This window comes from Oncorhynchus keta, unplaced genomic scaffold, assembly GCF_023373465.1.
Source record: "Oncorhynchus keta strain PuntledgeMale-10-30-2019 unplaced genomic scaffold, Oket_V2 Un_scaffold_5147_pilon_pilon, whole genome shotgun sequence".
NCBI lineage: Eukaryota > Metazoa > Chordata > Actinopteri > Salmoniformes > Salmonidae > Oncorhynchus > Oncorhynchus keta.
The window spans coordinates 241,898-257,813 of record NW_026290952.1 but is presented as its reverse complement, the minus strand read 5'-3'; the positions used below and the strand labels follow the sequence as shown (position 1 = coordinate 257,813).

The 15,916-nt window shown below is 42.5% G+C and overlaps 1 protein-coding gene across 3 annotated transcripts in view; it reads right to left on the bottom strand.

Annotated features, from left to right (window-relative positions):
- The window catches only part of LOC127928942 (receptor activity-modifying protein 1-like), a 35,799-nt gene extending 20,787 nt beyond the window's left edge, over nt 1–15,012 (bottom strand). The window contains exon 1 of one of the 3 annotated variants that reach the window (XM_052516564.1): nt 14,857–15,012. In XM_052516564.1, the coding sequence (XP_052372524.1) occupies nt 14,857–15,010 (154 nt within the window). In that variant the 5' untranslated portion in view covers nt 15,011–15,012. Of the gene's footprint in view, nt 1–103; nt 496–14,856 lie in introns of those variants that run through there. The other 2 variants (XM_052516566.1, XM_052516565.1) reach the window with 2 other exon arrangements.
- Between the last annotated feature and the right edge of the window lie 904 nt (nt 15,013–15,916).

Below are 15,916 nucleotides of genomic sequence, written 5' to 3'. Positions count from 1 at the left end.
CCAGGGAGGCATATTGCATACAATTAAAAAACAGAAAAACAACCAGCAAACAAAAGCAAAATAACAAATAGCTATTATATATAATTGATCAAAGCACACTTACCCGCCACACATAAAACAAGGGTTAGTTTTGTCAGCGATGTACAGTCTAGTGCCATAGCTGCACCGAAGAGACGCGGCAGTAACCTAACTTCTCACTCGTGTTCTCTTCTTCTGTGTATTGATGCGCTAATTCTTCCGTCTCATTGTCCTTTGCATAACTGATTAATCAAATGAATATGCATGCTCCAACTGAAGCCATTGTTCACGCCAGTTGGCTATTTTAACTGGGGACAGGAGCGACACCCATGTCGTGGAGCCATCCATAAATCAGTGGTAAATCGTTGGTTAACTTCCATACATCGCCGCGGGAAGTGGATGTGTTGAGGGTTCTGCAGCACAACACCTGCGACCCCCCAACTACTTCCCTTGGCTAAAGTTCTACTTCCCTTTTGGTTAAAGTTATTATGTTGCTGTTGATAGTCCATATAATATCTATATGCCACATGTAAGTAGCCTATAGTGCCCAAAATATCACAGAGACCGGCGCAGGACTGTTGAGGTAGCACAACGGACACCGTAGGCTTCCACAGCCAGGTTTAGCTGTATGATATAGATGTTGTATTGTCCTGTTGCCAAGTTATGAGATGTACAATTTATATATATATATGTATATTTGACATGTAATTAATTACCTTGTATACAATATTACCTTGTATACAATATCCTGTGCTCTCTCCCACAGGTGGTGCAACCTCCCTAATTTATCCATCGGTTGGTTTATTCCATAATGCATATTAAATCTTTATTCCATTGTTCATTTCATAAAGTGGGCAGTGGGCACACTATCAATCATTCTCATGTAATGCACTAGAGTCTGGCTTTGTCTTTAGTATGCAGTGTCCGCTGCAGCTCTGATTTTGGCCATGCGAAACTCCTATTTATTATAAGTCCTGCTGGAGATCAATATGATTGAGGGTTTGTGGTGGAGGACTGGCCAACCCTCAGGGCCTGGTTCCTCTCTAGGTTTCTTCCTAGGTTCCTGGATTTTTCTAGGGAGTTTTTCCTAGCCACAGTGCTTCTACATCTTCATTGCTTGCTGTTTGGGGTTTTAGGCTGGGATTCTGTATAAGCACTTGGTGACATCTGATGAGGTAAAGGGCAGTATTAATACATTTCATTTAATTTGATATGTGAATGGATCTTGTGTTTCTCCCACCATCCCTGAATCGCTCCAATAAAAGTAGATGTACCTTATTTAGATCCCCTAGATGGCAGCAGATACTAGCCAATGACCAGTATGAGGGGCTCCTGTCATATAAGTTAGACCTGTTGGTGTACAGTGGGTCTCTCTTAGGAATAAAAGTGCTATCTAGAACCTAAAAGGGTTATTTGGCTGTCCCCTAGGGGAACCCTTTCAATAACCCCTTTGGGTTCCATGTAGAACACATTCCACAAAGGGCTCTAAATTGAACCCAGAAGGGTTCTGCCTGAAACCAGAAAAGGTTCTACCTGGAACCAAAAAGGGTTCTCCTATGGGGACCGCTAGATAACCCTTTTGGATCCTTTTTCTCTAAGAGTGTAGTGGGTTAGAAGACATACATATTTACCATTACTAAGGCATCAACTACCACACACACACACACATGCATTATCTGCTTTAGAAGATTAGCCTAATTTGTATCATAATTATGTTTTATAAAATGATAACCACAGACTTACCTCCAATAAGATGTTGAACTACCATGCTTTCCCCCTGTAAGGCACAGGAGTCGGCCTACATCTTACTGATTATAAGCATAACCAGTTATTCAATTCACTGTGTGGACTACAGGGGATGCTACTGTATTACAGTTGGACCCATGTTGAAATGCATAGTAAGCCTATATAGTTTGGCCCTCTTGTGGTTATTGGCAGTATGTTGTGAGAATCCTACAGAGACTGTAACTGTAAAAGTAGCATAGTCCATATAATATCTATATGCCACATAGCACTTTGACAGACACAGAGAGACCCAGAGGCAGGGACATATACATCATTCATTCATTAGAGTGTTTTGGCCATTTCTCTCACAGCAATGTGTTGACTTTGAGAAAAGATTGTATTCTGATTGACATCGATATAAAAACAATATGATATGAATCGTTTTGCTCACAAAATGATATGAATCGTTTTGCTCTAGACGGCCTATCTGGGTTCTGTGGTTAACCTACTTTGGTTTGGGCACGTCATGCTCTCAATGGACGCAGTAGGCACAATTCTTCTCCTCTATGTCAGGTTACGTGTACTGTAGCCTCAAGGCCTATTCAAATACGCCCCGTCAATGTCAACACCTATTCTGTCAACAAATACCATTTCTGAAGAGAAAGTAAAATAGAAACGCACAATACTTTTCACATATAAACAGTTATTCCGATGCAATTGTTGGCTATGCGCATTTTACGCACACTTAGGGAAGTGTATGGGCCAGGGTCTGAGACAGGTGTACACTGTGCATCAAGAGAACAACTGTATATCAATCCTAATGAGCCAATGAGAGAGTGATATGAGTGATATGGGCGTGTTTATTAAGCTCAGAGCGTTTCCCTCGACCAATCAGTGGACTGTAGGAGGCGTTAGCCGCACTGAAGGGGTGTGTCAAAACCCCCCCAGCCGTCTGCTGGATCGTAGTGTGAGGAGTAATGGCATGGAGTATCAGTGGCCAAAACCGGTCAAAACATTGGTCACTATAAGAACTACAAAAGAACCTACTGTTTTCGTCGCGTTTAACTTGTGCATTGAACTATTTGGGCAAACGGAGGACGCCATGACGCGCGCGTGGGGACACAGTTTCTGAAACTGTCAAGAGCCGATATTTCCTTTTCAATAACGGAATACCTTATTGGACATGTGAGTTACCGGAGTTATCGTCAGCAACCGCGGAAAATGAAGTTTCTCCTGTGTCTTCGATGTCTCCTCATCTCCTTCGTGGTATTCAGGCCGAGCACAGCACAGTCAGGTGAGTGAGAGCAACAGACGGCGCGCTCATGCGCAAGGTCTTCGGCTATGGTATTTGCCGTTGTAAACTGCCCGTAATAATTGCTCTAAAAGACAAATAACTGACCACGCTGCTGCTGATATGAAATGTTGTTGTGAAGTAGAACAGTATGTCAATTGACACACTTCAAGCTGGTATGTTATAATAGTCCATGACATTACTGCAGTCGTCTTCGTAAACAAATCTGAAGTTCACAAACACGCATGTCATTCCGCAAAGTGCATCACCGGATGTCAATAAAGCCACTCACTCAAGATTGTCACTATTAATGAATCCTATCCGATGGCAACCTTTCCCTTAGGGAATAGTCTTGAATTAATATTGTCATTCAACTCGAATAGGCTACCCCACACACAGAGGGTCATGGATTTCATTTGAAAAAATCCTAGTTTCTTAACGATAAGCTCCAGGCATTGATTATTTATTGCTTATCAGGTGCGTCATATCTGGATGAAACGACTTTTCCCCTTATTTGAGACAGTTGGACTAGTCATTTTAATTATATAGCCTGAAGTGTTAGGCAATTCTTCGTTTTCTGGTTGTTATTGCCATGATTCTGTCGTAACACAGTGATTACACAGGCTACTTGTAATTAGTAATGATATCTAGCCTATATTGATTATTTAGCAGTGCTTTAGCCTGTACATTTGGTTTGCGAACAAACTTGACTGCGTCAACAGTTTTCGTTTAAGTGTCCTGTGGACTATTGTCTCATCAGATCATAATGTACTCTAGGCTATTTATTTCAGCGAATCACCGATATGAATAGTAGATTTTGGTCTTATGCTTTCGGCTGAACATCGTTGAGGGGTTCCTTTCCTCTATATTAACAGCAAAATACATTTGATAATGTTACAATATTTAACGTATGTAGCAAATCAAATGGAATAATTCCCCCTTGATGTTCACCTCCCCCCTGTGGTTTCCCTGCAGGCTGAAAGTAATTTAGGCGACAGGTGAAACAGTCCCGCAGCCGCCACTTGTTCGGTCAAATGCCCACGGTAGAGAGGCATTCACATCGGCTCGCTACTCGCTGAGGCAAGCGAATAGCTCACGCTCCCCCCTCTCCCTCCCTCCCTCCCTCCCAGCGCGCGGCCCAGAGCGGGTCCCACGCTCGTCCCTCGGTGTTCTCATACCGTAACCTACGAGCCTGTTTGTCCATTATGCATTTTGGCCTGCTACTGAAATGGAGCCCGTTTATGAATCGGGTTTGTTGTCGTCTCATGTATGTGTGGGGGTTGGCTGTGTCAGCGATCCAATTGAATGTCAAATCCATGGCTAAAATCTTTGTTTTCAGAGAATGTGACTGAGCTCATATATATTAGCTGGCTCCGGTCCATGTTCATTGTCACATCCATTCAACTTTTTAATTACCAAATGATGTTGGCTTTTGAACTTTTCTACTATTACCTTCTACTTTTTATGTTGATTAATTGAACTCCCGCGTCTCACCTCAACCCCTCCTCTTCTTTTTTATGGGCTTTGATGAGTTCATTTTAGCAGTGCAAAATATGAGGACCTGAACTATCAGCACAGCGGTGGGAAGTACGGTGCTGCAGCACCGCCTGAAGAATGACAATTTCATTTACATTTAAGTCATTTAGCAGACGCTATAAATGTTGTTGTTTTTTATGTTTTTTTTCTCACAAAAGTAGTGCACTGGGCCTTTACTAGTCCTTTAGAATAAAATTCAAACGTTTCATTCCCTTATAGAACAGTACATCCGTGTTGCATTCAAACACAATACCCTGCGTTTCTTTCAGATCCATTTGTAGGATCCTATCTGGCTAGTCTGAATGCTGCTGTTACATATCTTAGCAGACTTGCCACAACTGAAGATCACCCTGGGAAATCAACATTATTCTATTCTATACAATTCTGTTCTATTCTATACTACTCTAGTCTATCCTATTCTATTATTTTCTATACAATTTTGTACTACTCTATACAATTCTATTCAATTAAATTCTATTAAATACTGTTTGATTCTATTCTGTTCTATACTATTCGATACTATACTATTCTATAATATTCTATACTATTCTATACTATTATATCATATTCTATTTTATACTATTCTATTCTGTTCTATACTATTCTATTCTATACTATTCTAATTTACACCATTCTATTCTATACCATTCTATTCTATACTATTCTATAATATTCTATACTATTCTATTATATACCATTCTATTATATTATATACAATTCTATTTGATACTATTCTATTATATACTATTTTATACTATTCTATTTTATACTATACTATACTATACTATTCTATTATATGCTATTCTATTCTATACTATTCAATTTTAAACTATTCTATACCATTCTATATTCTATACTATTCTATGTTATTTTATACCATTCTATTCATTACTATTATTTACTATTCTATTCTATAACATTCTATTATATACTATTCTATTCTAGACTATTCTATTCTGTACTATTCTATACCAGAGCGTCTGCTAAATGACTTAAATGTAAATGTAAATGTATTATATACCATTCCATTCTAGACTATTCTATATTATTATTTTCTATACCATTCCATTCTAGACTATTCTATATTATTATTTTCTATACCATTCCATTCTAGACTATTCTATATTATTCTATTCTATACCATGCCATTCTAGACTATTCTATATTATTCTATTCTGTTTTATTTTATACTATTCTATTCTAGACTATTCTGTACTATTATATTCAATACTATTCTATTCTATACTATACCATTCTATCATATACTATTGTATTCTATACCATTTTATTCTATACTATTCTATTCTAGACTATTCTGTACTATTATATTCAATACTATTCTATTCTATACTATACCATTCTATCATATACTATTGTATTCTATACCATTTTATTCTATACTACTCTATTCTAGACTAGTCTATACTACTCTATTCTAGACTAGTCTATACTATTCTATTTTAGGACTTGACTTAGGTTCTAATATAGTGTATAAGACAATAGTAACATTGTGGAGGTGCACATTGGTGTCACCGTGTTTAGACATCATAACGCTGGGCTCTCGGTGTTGAGGTGAGGAGACGACCTGCTGGCCCTGATTTGGTGCAACATATCTGTCTGAAGGCAATATCACTGATATACACATGTCATGAGGACTGGGACGTTCCCCAGCACACCCCTGCTTTGTCTTGGTTCTATAGACTGAGGTAGAGGTGGTGCATGAGGACTGGGATGCTCCCCAGCACACCCCTGCTGTGTCTTGGTTCTCTGGGCTGAGGTAGAGGTGGTGCATGAGGACTGAGATGCTCCCCAGCATACCCCTGCTGTGTCTTGGTTCTCTAGACTGAAGTAGAGGTGGTGCATGAGGACTGGGATGCTCCCCAGCACACCCCTGCTGTGTCTTGGTTCTATAGACTGAGGTAGAGGTGGTGCATGAGGACTGGGATGCTCCCCAGCACACCCCTGCTGTGTCTTGGTTCTATAGACTGAGGTAGAGGTGGTGCATGAGGACTGGGATGCTCCCAGCACACCCCTGCTGTGTCTTGGTTCTCTGGGCTGAGGTAGAGGTGGTGCATGAGGACTGAGATGCTCCCCAGCATACCCCTGCTGTGTCTTGGTTCTCTAGACTGAAGTAGAGGTGGTGCATGAGGACTGGGATGCTCCCCAGCACACCCCTGCTGTGTCTTGGTTCTATAGACTGAGGTAGAGGTGGTGCATGAGGACTGGGATGCTGGTGGTGCACAGATAGGTCTATACACTAACCACCTCAAAGTCTGCATCCCAAACGGCATCCTATTCACTACGCAGTGCACTACTTCTGAGCACAGTCCTATGGGACCTAGAGACCCTCGTCAGAAGTAGTGCACTATATAGGGAACAGGGTGCCATTTGGGACATGGACGTAATCTGAAATGCACTTCATAAGTGTGGCCGCAGTAGAGGGACTATATAAGACGTAACACACATTAACAGGAAATGGGGAGGAGCCGAGAAGGAGAGGAGAGGGGGATGGGAGGATTGAGTGGGGAGAAGAGCAGCCTCCAGACAGATGGACGGGGTTATTTGGCATGTCGTCTTCCAGCCAAGAGACATGTTTGTGATGCAAATTTCCCCTAAGAATCTGAGCTTGTGTGTGTGTGTATGTGTGTGTGTGTGTGATAGAAATGGGTTGTTGACTCCCACCACCTCCCCAGATATAGCTCTGCATTCCCTCCACACGTCCCCCATCTCACCCTTTATCTCATCTGCCTCAGTCACTTCCCCAAGTTCTGATCTAGGCTTATATCATGGCCTATATGTTGCTTCCTGAAATCCTTGTTTATGCTCTTATGAGCATTTTCCCCATTGTACGTTTTATGGGGGCAATGTTTAGTCTGCATGCATGTAGATCTCTGTTTATCTCTTTCTGGTGTTATACTCTGGTGTTCCTCAAGGGCTATGTCTGGGTACTGTCTGTCTGTCTGTCTGTCTGTCTGTCTGTCTGTCTGTCTGTCTGTCTGTCTGTCTGTCTGTCTGTCTGTCTAGGCAGATGGCTCTATGTCCTAATCAGACTGCAGTCAGTTGGTGTGACATTTTGGGGGGTTCTCATGGCAATTGTCTGGAGGAGGACCAAGTGAATACCAATATCAAATTATTCATTGGTAGAGGGGGGTTCTTCTCCAAAGCTGAGGTTTGAGGAAATGAGAATTTATTGCAGGCTAATTATACTCTTTAGAAAGCATCGGTCTAAACTTGTATCTCTTTGTTTAACTCTACTGGAGAGCTTGGGACATGGATCTAGTTTACTCTTCTGGCACAATGAGTTGATATCAGATGGCCCGGTGCCAATCATTTATGCTTTACCACAAAGACCTTTGTCTGTTCTGTCGTTATGCTGTCATCATCATGATTAGCGTTTATTATCCTTCTGCTGGAAATGAGTGTGATCCTGTGTGTTTACATTATTAGATAGACACGTATTGTTTGTGTGTGTGTCAGTGAGAGAGAGAGAGAGAGAGAGAGAGAGAGAGAGAGAGAGAGAGAGAGAGAGAGAGAGAGAGAGAGAGAGAGAGAGAGAGAGAGAGAGAGAGAGAGAGAGAGAGAGAGAGAGAGAGAGAGAGAGAGAGAGAGAGAGAGAGAGAGAGAGAGAGAGAGAGAGAGAGAGAGAGAGAGAGAGAGAGAGAGAGAGAGAGAGAGAGAGAGAGAGAGAGAGTTCAATCAGGGTGACATTGGGGCGGTGAGCGGTGGCTCGTTCATTGGCCTTTTAATCAAAACCAGCGATGGCTGCCCAATACAGCCCTCTGTAAGCAGAGCCTTTTAATAAACGAGTTTGTGATGCTTCACATTACAAAGCACACTGTCAAGGGAAGAGAGAGACACAGTCCTCTAGTCTTCTCAAAATCAGGGTCATATTCACTAGGCACCAAACGGAAGAAAACACACTGAAACATGGAGGGACTACCTGAACTGACTACCTGTCCAACAAGAAGTGTTCATTTCCCTTTTCGGTTGCAAGACATTTCGAAACGTACCCGAATGAACACGGCTCCGCACTGTGCTTTGTATTACGGCAACACATGCTTAGATTTCTCAAGCCTTGAATGTGATATAATGGCAGACGGTTGTTGGTTTGACGTTTGTTTGCCTGGCTCCACTACAGAGAGGCTTCTGTCTCATGAGTTCGTGAACCAACCAAAATATTTACATGAGCTAGCACAACTTCACAGCATGTGAGAGGAAAACATCCAAGACTGTGTCTTTCAGAGGGAGGAATGGGGAAACGGTAGTTTCAACAGCCTGAGTAGGAATCATGCCCTTCTATCAGCCTCCCCTGTCTCTCTCTCTCTCTCTCTCTCTCTCTCTCTCTCTCTCTCTCTGTCTCTCTGTCTCTCTCTCTCTGTCTCTGTCTCTGTCTCTCTCTCTCTGTCTCTCTCTCTCTCTCTCTCTCTCTCTCTCTCTCTCTCTCTCTGTCTCTCTCTCTCTCTCTCTCTCTCTCTCTCTCTCTCTCTCTCCTCTCTACTCTCTACTCTCTACTCTCTACTCTCTACTCTCTACTCTCTCTCATATATCTCTGTCTCTCTCTCTACCCTCTCTCTCTCTCTACTCTCTGTCTCTCTCTCATATATCTCTCTCTCTCTCTCATATATCTCTCTCTCTCTCTCTCTCTCTCTCTCTCTCTCTCTCTCTCTCTCTCTCTCTCTCTACTCTCTCTCTCTACTCTCTGTCTCTCTCTCTACTCTCTACTCTCTCTCTCTCTCTCTCTCCTCTCTCTCTCTCTACTCTCTCTCTATATATATATATATATATATATAGCTCAGTCTTTGGCAGGACAGGAGAAGCATTAACCCATGTCTCTCTGTACTTAATGACAAGAATAATGGCTTTAATTGGGCTGAACCATCTCATGCCAACTCCTGGTGGGCATTTTGATTGGCCAGTTGAAGCCTTGCCTGGCACAGATTTCTATAGTTTAGACTGTTTAAAATGCCAGAGCTCCAAACAGAATTTTAGACCCTTGTCCTCTGTAGACAATGGAGAACACAGAAAGAGAGAGAGAGGGGAGGGGAAAGTACAGTAGGCTAGAATCCACTGGCATTGAGGGAGGGGAGCACTTTGGTTTTGAGGCGACTGGAGGGCTTGTTTTCTCCACCACTTGTAATTCCACTCAGAAACAAACGTCCCCCTTTATGTTGCGGAGAGGGGGTGAACCCGTCCACCTCTCTTCTTCCCCCTCTCCTCCTTATGGTGTTGCCAGCAGCCGCACACTGTAGAACCTCATGCTGGGTTCCCTGTACCCTTTTCTCTCCGTTCTGTCCTCTTGCCTCTCTTTCTGTGTAGGCCAAGATGTTTGTGTCTCCTGGGACTCTTATCTGCGTATAACTTGTTTTGGAAGTTTTTCCAATATGCTGGGCTACTTCATATGATCAGGCAAGTGTGCCCGTGTGCAGCAGTGGTGCCCCCCCCGTCTCTCTCTCTCTCTCTCTCTCTCTCTCTCTCTCTCTCTCTCTCTCTCTCTCTCTCTCTCTCTCTCTCTCTCTCTCTCTCTCTCTCTCTCTCTCTCTCTCTCTCTCTCTCTCTCTCTCTCTCTCTCTCTCTCTCTCTCTCTCTCTCTCTCTCTCTCTCTCTCTCTCTCTCTCTCTCTCTCTCTCTCTCTCTCTCTCTTGGTCTCTCTCAATTAATTCATGACATCAATTCAAGGGCTTTATTGGCATGGGAAACACGTGTTAACATTGCCAAAGCAAGTGAGGTAGACAACATGCAAAGTGAATATATAAAGTGAAAAACAACAAAATTAACAGTAAACATTACACATACAGAAGTTTCAAAACAGTAAAGACATTACAAATGTCATATTATATACAATGTACAAATAGTTAAAGGACACAAGATAAAATGAATAAGCATAAATATGGGTTGTATTTACAATGGTGTTTGTTCTTCACTGGTTGCCCTTTTCTCGTGGGCAACAGGTCACAAATCTTGCTGCTTGATGGCACACTGTGGAATTTCACCCAAAAGATATGGGAGTTTTTCAAAATTGGATTTGTTTTCTCACTTTGTGGATCTGTGTAATCTGGGGGAAATATGTCTGGTCTACATTGGGCAATAACTAAAGGTCTAGGAAGTGCAGCCACTCATTTTGTTGAGCACATAGCCAAACGTGTCTTCTCTTCACAAGCTGTGTTTTCCACACTGTTGCTGGGCCCATTTCTCAATAGCAAGGCTATGCTTTTGGGGCTGAGTCTGTACATAGTCAAAGCTTTCCTTAATTTTGGGTCAGTCACAGTGGTCAGGTATTCTGCCCTTGCTGTGTAGATGGAGACTTCCAGGACAACTTGAAATTTTTCGAAGCCACTCCTTCATTGCCGGGTGGTGTGTTTGGGATCATTGTCTCCCAGCCACGTTTCATCTTCAATGCCCTGTGGGCCAAATAGCATTCATTCTTTGCTCTGTTTTTGGATAATTCTTTCCAATGTGTTAAACAGTAATTATCTTTTTGTTTTCTCCCCCATGCTTTAGGTATGGTGTTCTTTGTGCAACTGCATTGTCCTGGGGCCTGTAGGGTGTGTTTGTTTTTACCAAAAAGTTCTATTTTGGTTTCATCTGGACCATATGACATTCTCTCTTCTTCAGGTCATCCAAATGCTCTCTAGGTGATGGGCCTGGACATGTATGGAAGGTTTGGACACGTCTTGGTTGTAGAATTTGAGTCCCTGGTGGCTCTTTTCTGGATTTTGATAATGGTAGGCTTTGGTATCGGTCCCAGCTCTCTGCATGCATTATTTGGTCCCCTCTGAGCCTGGTTGGTGTCTCTTTAATTATGACATCCAATTGGCCACGCGGACAATACGCGGTCAGTGACCCCTCTGAGGGATGGGTCTGCCTCTCATCCTATAGTGTGTGTGTGTGTGTATATTGTCATTTATGGGAGTGGCGTGTGTGTGCATGTGTATGTACAGTGGGGCAAAAAAGTATTTAGTCAGCCACCAATTGTGCAAGTTCTCCCACTTAGAAAGATGAGAGAGGCCTGTAATTTCCATCATAGGTACACTTCAACTATGACGGAGAAAAACATTTCCAGAAAATCACATTGTAGGATTTTTAATAAAAATCCTACAATGTCCTACAAAGTATCCTACAAAGTATTTGGTCAATAACTAAAGTATCTCAATACTTTGTTATATACCCTTTGTTGGCAATGACAGAGGTCAAACGTTTTCTGTTAGTCTTCACAAGGTTTTCACACACTGTTGCTGGTATTTTGGCCCATTCCACCATGCAGATCTCCTCTAGAGCAGTAATGTTTTGGGGCTGTTGCTGGGCAACACGGACATTCAACACCCTCCAAAGATTTTCTATGGGGTTGAGATCTGGAGACTGGCTAGGCCACTCCAGGACCTTGAAATGCTTTTTACGAAGCCACTCCTTCATTGCCCGGGTGGTGTGTTTGGGATCATTGTCATGCTGAAAGACCCAGCCACGTTTCATCTTCAATGCCCTTGCTGATGGAAGGAGGTTTTCACTGAAAATCTCACGATACATGGCCCCATTCATTCTTTCCTTTACATGGATCAGTCGTCCTGGTCCCTTTGCAGAAAAACAGCCCCAAAGCATGATGTTTACACCCCCATGCTTCACAGTAGGTATGGTGTTCTTTGGATGCAACTCAGCATTCTTTGTCCTCCAAACACGACGAGTTGAGTTTTTACCAAAAAGTTCTATTTTGGTTTCATCTGACCATATGACATTCTCCCAATCTTCTTCTGGATCATCCAAATGCTCTCTAGCAAACTTCAGATGGGCCTGGACATGTACTGGCTTAAGCAGGGGGACACGTCTTGCACTGCAGGATTTGAGTCCCTGGTGGCGTAGTGTGTTACTGATGGTAGGCTTTGTTACTTTGGTCCCAGCTCTCTGTAGGTCATTCACTAGGTCCCCCCGTGTAGTTCTGGGATTTTTGCTCACTGTTCTTGTGATCATTTTGACCCCACGGGGTGAGATCTTGCGTGGAACCCCAGATCGAGAGAGATTATCAGGGGTCTTGTATGTCTTCCATTTCCTAATAATTGCTCCCACAGTTGATTTCTTCAAACCAAGCTGCTTACCTATTGCATATTCAGTCTTCCCAACCTGGTGCAGGTCTACAATTCCGTTTCTGGTATCCTTTGACAGCTCTTTGGTCTTGGCCATAGTGGAGTTTGGAGTGTGACTGTTTGAGGTTGTGGACAGGAGTCTTTTATACTGATAACAAGTTCAAACAGGTGCCGTTAATACAGGTAACGAGTGGAGGACAGAGGAGCCTCTTAAAGAAGAAGTTACAGGTCTGTGAGAGCCAGAAATCTTGCTTGTTTGTAGGTGACCAAATACTTATTTTCCACCATAATTTGCAAATAAATTCATAAAAAATCATTCAATGTGATTTTCTGGATTTCTTTTCCTCATTTTGTCTGTCATAGTTGAAGAGTACCTATGATGAAAATTACAGGCCTCTCTCATCTTTTTAAGTGGGAGAACTTGCACAATTAGTGGCTGACTAAAAACTTTTTTGCCCCACTGTATGTGTGTGTGTGCGCATCCATGCGTGCGTGTGTGTCTACGTATGTGTGCATTTGCGTGCTTGGGTTTCCTGAAGAAAAAATAATTTAAAAAGCACTCTAAACTCTTTGATTGACAGTGTTGCTTGGACAACCCAAGGCTCAGACGCTTTGCCACCACTGACTCAGAATCCCCTTTGCTTTCTCCCTTTTCTCCTTCTTTTTTTCATTCAACTCTCCTCCCTCACTTTTCCTCTCCTCTCAGAGCAGCACAATGGGAGACATTAGAATAACAATACACTTAGGCTAATCTCCACAAAGTCTCCATCATTACCTCAATGGAGGAAATAGAGATCATTCTGGCCCCTGTAACTCCCTGTACCTCCCTGTAATTCCTGTAACTCTCAGTAACTCCCTGTAACTATCACTAGCTCTCAGTAGCTCTCAGTAACTCTCAGTAACTCTCTGTAACTCTCAGTAGCTCGCAGTAACTCCCTGTAACTCCCTGTAACTCCCAGTAACTCTCAGTAACTGATTGTGACTCTCAGTAACTCTCAGTAAATCCATGTAACTCTCAGTAGCTCTCAGTAGCTCTCAGTAACTCATTGTGACTGTCAGTAACTCTCAGTAACTCCCTATAACTCTCAGTAGCTCTCAGTAGCTCTCAGTAACTCTCAGTAACTCTCTATCACTATCTCTCAGTAGCTCTCAGTAGCTCTCAGTAACTCTCATTGTGACTGTCAGTAACTCTCAGTAACTCCCTATAACTCTCAGTAGCTCTCAGTAGCTCTCAGTAACTCCCTGTAACTATCACTAGCTCTCAGTAGCTCTCAGTAACTCTCAGTAACTCTCAGTAGCTGTCAGTAGCTCTCAGTAACTCTTTGTGACTCTCAGTAGCTCTCAGTAACTCCCTGTAACTCTCAGTAGCTCTCAGTAACTCATTGTGACTCTCAGTAGCTCTCAGTAACTCCCTGTAACTCTCAGTAGCTCTCAGTAACTCATTGTGACTCTCAGTAACTCCCTGTAACTCTCTGTAGCTCTCAGTAGCTCTCAGTAACTCCCTGTAACTCCCTGTAACTCTCAGTAACTCTCAGTAGCTCTCAGTAACTATCAGTAACTCATTGTGACTCTCAGTAACTCTCAGTAACTCCCTGTAACTCTCAGTAACTCTCAGTAACTCTCAGTAACTCATTGTGACTCTCAGTAACTCTCAGTAACTCCCAGTAACTCTCAGTAACTCCCAGTAACTCCCAGTAACTCCCTGTAACTCTCAGTAACTCCCAGTAACTCCCTGTAACTCCCTGTAAATCCCTGATAACTCCCAGTAACTCCCTGTGACTCCATGTGACTCCCTGCAACTCCTTCTGACTCCCTGTAACTCCTTCTGACTCCCTGTAACTCCTTCTGACTCCCTGTACCTCCTTCTGACTCCATGTAACTCCTTCTGACTCCCTTTACCCTCTTAAGTCGACCCGGCACTCATGCGTCCCATCTAGACATCTGGAAATGCAAATGCGCTACGCTAAATGCTAATAGCACTCGTTAAAACTCAAACGTTCATAAAAACACACATGCAGGGTACTGAATTAAAGCTACACTCGTTGTGAATCCAGCCAACAAGTCAGATTTTTAAAATGCTTTTCGGCGAAAGCATGAGAAGCTATTATCTGATAGCATGCAACACCCCAAAAGACCCGCAGGGGACGTTAACAAAATAATTAGCATAGTCGGCGCTACACAAAACGCACAAATAAAATATAAAACATTCATTACCTTTGACTATCTTCTTTGTTGGCACTCCTAGATGTCCCATAAACACCACTATTGGGTCTTTTCTTCGATTAAATCGGTCCATATATAGCCTAGATATCGATCTATGAAGACTGTGTGAGCAAGGAAAAAACAGTGTTTTATAACGCAACGTCATTTTTTAAAATTAAAAAAGTCGATGATAAACTTTCACAAAACACTTCGAAATACTTTTGTAATGCAACTTTAGGTATTAGTAAACGTTAATAATCTATCAAATTTATCACGGGGCGATGTATATTCAATAGCTCTACGTCTTGAAATCATGCCCGGATATTCTCAACCAAAACATCCTGTCGGAGACCGGAAGAAATGGGCTGTCTCTTGTTCGTTTGACCAAGAAACAATGCCCAGGCAAATGACAAGACTGGTGACATCGTGTGGAAGCTGTAGAAATTGCAATCTCGGCTCCAGGTAATTTGGTTTCCATTCAACAATACATGCAAGTGGCGCATTGAGATATTTTCCAATTTTCAGTGATCAGATTTTCCTGCGCTTTTCGATGAAACGCACATTCTGTTATAGTCACAGCCATGATTTAACCAGTTTTAGAAACGTCAGAGTGTTTTCTATCCACACATACTAATCATATGCATATACTATGTTCCTGGCATGAGTAGCAGGACGCTGAAATGTTGCGCAATTTTTAACAGAATGTTCGAAAAAGTAGGGGGTAGGATTAACTCCTTCTGACTCCCTGTAACTCCTTCTGACTCCCTGTAACTCCTTCTGACTCCCTGTAACTCCTTCTGACTCCCTGTAACTCCTTCTGACTCCCTGTAACTCCTTCTGACTCCCTTTAACTCCTTCTGACTCCCTGTAACTCCTTCTGACTCCCTGTAACTCCTTCTGACTCCCTGTAACTCCTTCTGACTCCCTGTAACTCCTTCTGACTCCCTGTAACTCCTTCTGACTCCCTGTAACTCCTTCTAACTCCCTGTAACTCCTTCTGACTCCCTGTAACTCCTTCTGACTCCCTGTAACTCCTTCTGACTCCCTGTAACTCCTTCTGACTCCCTGTAAC